Below are 5,571 nucleotides of genomic sequence, written 5' to 3' on the forward strand. Positions count from 1 at the left end.
GTCAGCCGCTTCCTGGCACAAGCTCAGCCCCCTACACCTGCAGCAACCCCGAGTGCACCGGCCGCAGGTTGGCAGTCGCTGGAAACCGGCCAGAACCAGTCAGATCCCGTGGGACCGGCTCTGAAAATTTTCGGGGGGTCCACGGGGCTCGGGCAGTGGAGCAGCAGTGCTGGCAGCAGCGGGGCCGACCTTGCTGGCGCTTCGTTGTGGGGGCCCCCAAACTATTCTTCTAGCTTGTGGGGAGTCCCGACTGTGGAAGATCCCCATCGGATGGGCAGCCCTGCTTCTTTACTACCTGGTGACCTTCTGGGAGGAGGGTCGGATTCAATCTGAACTTAGAACTTTCAACTCTGACCTCGTGACCTTTTTTAGAACAGCAGCAGCACTAACTTGACCTTTTCGTTTTTTTTTCAACTTGCAATAAATACATTTTTAAAAGGAAAAAAGAAAACGGAGAGAGAAAAAAAGGTGGGTCATTGACAGACTGAGCACATAGTTGCCTCCCTTATAACTTCAGTTTTTTCGTTTGGAATATGAATCCAAAAAGAGAACATATCACTCTTGAAATACTTGAATCATGAACGCCAACCTAGAAAGACAATGTGAAGCGAGTACACATACCATTTAAATCTAAACACAAAAAATTTAAAAAATTAGTTTCTAGTTTTTCACTTTTTTCATGTTATACGGAAGTTGTTGCTAAGAAACATATATACTGAAAAAAAACCCAAAAAACAAAAAAAAACCCTGTTATTGGAGAATGAGTATGAGGACCCAAAGGGGTGGGTAGAAGCAGAGGGGTGAGGATGGGCAGGAAAGTGTAGTGTTAATCATAGCGTTACACAATTCGATGGGGTGGAGAGGTGAAGGAAATGGTAAGGATCTTATGTGAAAAAAAAATATATTCAAATCTTTGTAAAGAAATTCGTATAAAATTTTTAAAAAAAAAGAGGTAAAAAAACTCCACTGTATAGGAACCGTGAAAGCACTTGGTGCTTTTCTTTAATTTTTTGTGCCAATAAAAAGTAAATAAAATTAGGCAGCATTTAATACCTGTTAAATCTGTAATATATTGATTATATTCTAAAGCATTAAAAATATATTTCTTAAAAAAAAAATATATTTCTTGCCTTTTCATGAGGTCTCTGTGGATACTAGTATGATACAATTGAGTTTATGATTCCTGGACTTTTTTAGTAAGCTGCCTGTAATGTTGGGAGCCCATTCATCATGAGTTGTTTTCTCTTCCCAGAGGATTCCCTCCTTCGTCTTCACTGTGCCTGGCAGACCTGGTAAAGTGGCTTTTGGCTCACTGTGGAAGGCCCCAGATGGAGTTTCGGCACAAATCTATAGAGCTTTTTTACAAATTTGTTCCTTTACTGCCAGGTATAGTAATCCTTATATTCTATAAAATGATAGTTTTCAATTTTAGAAGTACTACAAAGACTTATTTAGAAGTTGGGTTTTCCACTATTTAAACGAGTATGGTGAATAATATGTAAACATGTTCAACAATCATTATTAATTCTTTTTATGATGTATCAAATTATGGCTTCTGTGTCTCCAGATTTATAGAAGAAAAGTAAAATACTATTTTAATGCTAGTCAAATAATACAGAAAAAAATACATTTATAATTCCCTGGGTTTTGTTTTGTTTTGTGTTTTGTTTTGTTTTTTTACTTCTCTACAATTTTTCTTTTTCATCTCATTTAGAAGAAGGTATGTTTTCAGTGACCATTGCAATTTGTGCAATATTTAACCAGGGTTCAGAATATTGAGTTAATGAAGTAATGCAGCTATGATGCTAGATCCTTAAATCTAAGTGATTTCAATTCAATATATTAAAGGAAAGCAACAGATCCTTACAAGAGAAAATAAAAATTAGTTCTTGCAATTCTGCTAAACTTTGGAAGGATTCATGGTTTTGTTTTACTATAGAATATAACATTTTAATTACATTGTAAAGGAAACATAAAAACACTTTACCACATTCTTCTAAGAAATAACTTCTATGGGTTTACTCTGATGAAAAATTATGTCAACCAGCATTTTGTACCTGTTTAACCTGTGATATTTCTATTGTGTTCAAATGATAATGCATTTAAAAATTGTCTTTTTATGAAGTTTCTACACATGCTGATATGTTAAAGTTTAATTTAGGGTTCCTAGACTTTCTCAGTAACCTTCATTGTGTGGATGACACAACCTTGGAAGACTTGAAGCTCTTACAGCACACACTGCATCCTTCAGTATGAATTACATCTCAGCATCAAGGAAGCAAAAAGCCTTGCCTCTGGACCAATGGGCAACATTATGATGGACAGAGAAAGGATTGAGACTGTCAACAACCTGATATTAATTGGATCTGCAATTAGTACACTTGGTACCAGCTGTCAGGAGATTAGGAGACATATTGTACTTAGAAAGTCTGTAGTCAGGTGCCTCTCCAATTACTGAGGAGCAGTGATGTCATTTAAGGACTAACATGTGCCTGGTTCAAGTCATGATATTTTCAGTCACTTGCTATGCATCTGAGAGCTGGACAGTGACTAAAGATGACAGATGCCTTTGAACTGTGGTGTTAGAGTGCTTATGTCCCATGGACTGTCAGAAGAACAAACATATTTCTTGGAGAAGGTGCAGCCAGAGTGCTTGGAGGCAAAGGTGGTGGAGCTTCATCTCACACACCAATTGCTGTAAGAGGTTATTCATTAGAGAGAGACATTATGCTTGGGAAGGTGGAGGGATGGTAAAAGAAGAAGATCCTCACCCAGGTGGGTTGATATGATAACTGCAGCAGTGGGCTTGAGTGTGTTAAAAATTGTGAGGTTGGAACAGGATAGGACAGGGTTCAAATCTATTGCTCAACTTGACAGCACCTAACAACAACAGACTCCTTTAGTTGAATATTTAATAACTAGAGCTCTGTGACTTGTACAGTGTATATTTCACTGACTCGTGCTATGTATTATGTGTACTATACAAGTTCAGGAAGCTCTGGTGATGTAGTTCATAAGAAGTTGTGCCCTGAGAGCCCAGACCATGGCATGGGGTGACAGGCTTGAGAGGCCTTCTGAGGGTGAAGACGGGATGTGTTGGAGTGACTTTGTGTCCTTGAATGTGCTGACCTCAGGAATGGTGGAGTTGGGGGCTCCCTGAGCACATATTTGTGTTGTCACGGAGAAGTGTGACATAGCCTGTTACAGAGCATAAGATGCGGAGACAGGGTTAGGTGTGTCCCTAAGATGTCTCAAGGGTGTCTAAGAGTAAATCCCTATGTAACTGCTTATGCAAAGACTAAGCCAGGATGTGAGAAAGGTTCTGTGAGAGGGCAATACCTGAACAGGAGGAGCCCCAAGAGAGGGAGGACACCCGTGCCCTGTCCCACCTCCCTCTCTGTTTCCTTCTTGTCCACTACATTTTCCATTGGTAGCCCGAGTCCATGCACGCTTCCTTGCTCACGCAGGTATTGGATGCAGAATTAAATATCTAATTCTTTCCATGAAAGATTTTGCTCATACAGATTGTGAAAGGCACATATTGATACATATTGATAGAATAAAAAAATTTAGTCCATATTATCTTAGAAATACACGTCTGTTAGGAATTCTTCACCTTTAGTGTAGTTAGAATGATTTCACCTCTTCAGAGCCTCTTATTTCAGAACGTATAAAAACTATCTTACTATTTTTTTTACTTGCAAAAAGTTCAATATCTAAGATAAGTATCTTTTTTTTTAAATTTGATTTATTCTTTGCTGTTTGGGGAAAGGCATGTGCTTCATAAATATGTATCGGAAGGTACTTAGCAAATGAGTAGAAACAATAAAGATATGTCAAAGTAAACAGCTCCTATAAATATGTCACTTGGTAGACAAATTAGTGTTTTATTACTACTAAATACTACTGCTTGACGAAAAGGATTTCACGTTACTTGCACAATGGGTACATTATTGAGTGCCTCTGTGGAAGGGCGTGATAAAGATGAAAAATGGTGATGGTGACAAGGCTAAAGATGAAGAAAGAAGCAGTGCGGGGTAAATGCAGCTCTGAGACCTCCCAGCTCCAGGGGAGGGCCATGTTCTTTAGCAGCATTCCAGTTATTTATATGTGTATGGACCAGAAGGCCCCGCAGAAAGAGGATTTCTGCAGGATGTCATGAGTGTTGCTGCTAGATGCCATCGAGTCCAGTACCACTCTTACTGACCCTGTGAACAGCAGACTGGAATCCTGCCCTATCCTGTGCCATCCTCACAATCTCTGATACACTTGAGACCATTGCTGCAGTCACCATGTCAATCCATATCATTTGAGGTCTTCTTTTCTTTCACAGACTTTTTATCTTTCAGAGAATGATATCCTTTTACAAGGAATAGCCTATTCTAGCAACATGTCCATAATGTGGGAGATGAAGCCATCTTTGCCTTCAAGATGCACTCTGGCTGCACTTTTTCCAATATGTATTTGTTCTTTTGGCATAGGATATTTAGTACTCTTTTCCAGTACCAGGGTTCAAAGGTTGCAATTCTTCTTCTGTCATCTTTATTCATTGTTCAGCTCTAAGATGCATAGCAAGTGATTGAAAAGACCAGAGTCTTCAAACTAACATCATTACTCTTAAGAATTTTGGAGAGGTCCTTGACAGCAGACTTGCCCAAAGCAATAAGTCTCTTTATCTCCTAACTGCTGATACCAAGTAAGTTGATTGTGGATTCAAGTAAGATGAAATCATTGAGAGTTTTAATCCTTTATCCATCAGTCATGATATTGCCTATCAGTTCAGTGATGAGGACTTTTCTCTTGGGATGTAATTCATATTGAAGGCAGTAATCCTTCGAGAAGTATCTTTATTTGTTTTTTTTTTAAATTTTATTTTAATAATTTTAATCAACATTTACAGAGATTTTGGATTTCCATTCTTTCATTGTTGCACAATTCCTCTGCCCCAGTCCGCTTTGCTGTGCAGCTTTTATTCTGGACTGTTGTCATGCAAATAAGGCATATATTCCTTTTAAACAGTTCTTTCCCTCATCTGTTTCAATGCAGTGTACTTTATTTATCTCTTCTTTTCTTAGTTTCCCTCCAACCCCTCATGTCAGTTCTGTTTTATAACAAGTGGCATTGTGCAGTATTTGTCCATTTGTGATTGAGATATTTCGCTCAGCATAATGTCTTGGGTCACCATTTTGTATAATATTTCCTGAGTTCCTTGTTTTTCAGTGCTGCATAGTATTCCGTTGTGTCACTATACCAGAGCTTCTCTATTCATTCATTTGTTGATGGTCACTTGGGTTGCTTCCATCTCTTTGCTATTGTGAACAGTGCAGCAATAAATATGAGCATCCATATATCTGCTTGGGTGGCAGTTCTGGTTTCTTTATGGTATATTCCCTGTAGTGGAATTGCTGGGTCAAATAGTATTTCTGTTTCCAACTTTCTGAAAAAGCACCATACTGTCTTTCAGAGTGGTTGCACCATTTTACACTCCCACCAACAGTGAATAAGGGTTTCAGTTTCTCCACAACCTCACCAGCATTTATTGTTTGCTGCTCTGTTGAATTTTGCTATTCT

The 5,571-nt window shown here is 38.7% G+C and overlaps 1 protein-coding gene across 2 annotated transcripts in view; it reads left to right on the forward strand.

Moving 5' to 3' along the window:
- The window catches only part of LOC102847508 (DNA-dependent protein kinase catalytic subunit-like), a 309,905-nt gene that overhangs the window by 123,796 nt on the left and 180,538 nt on the right, over positions 1–5,571 (forward strand). For both annotated transcript variants that reach the window (XM_006880417.1, XM_006880418.1), the window contains exon 31: positions 1,253–1,386. In XM_006880417.1, the coding sequence (XP_006880479.1) occupies positions 1,253–1,386 (134 nt within the window). The remainder of the gene's footprint in view (positions 1–1,252; positions 1,387–5,571) is intronic.

The sequence above is a fragment of the Elephantulus edwardii genome, unplaced genomic scaffold (assembly GCF_000299155.1).
Source record: "Elephantulus edwardii isolate Elephantulus edwardi_28Jun2011 unplaced genomic scaffold, EleEdw1.0 scaffold00008, whole genome shotgun sequence".
Taxonomy (NCBI): Eukaryota; Metazoa; Chordata; class Mammalia; order Macroscelidea; family Macroscelididae; genus Elephantulus; species Elephantulus edwardii.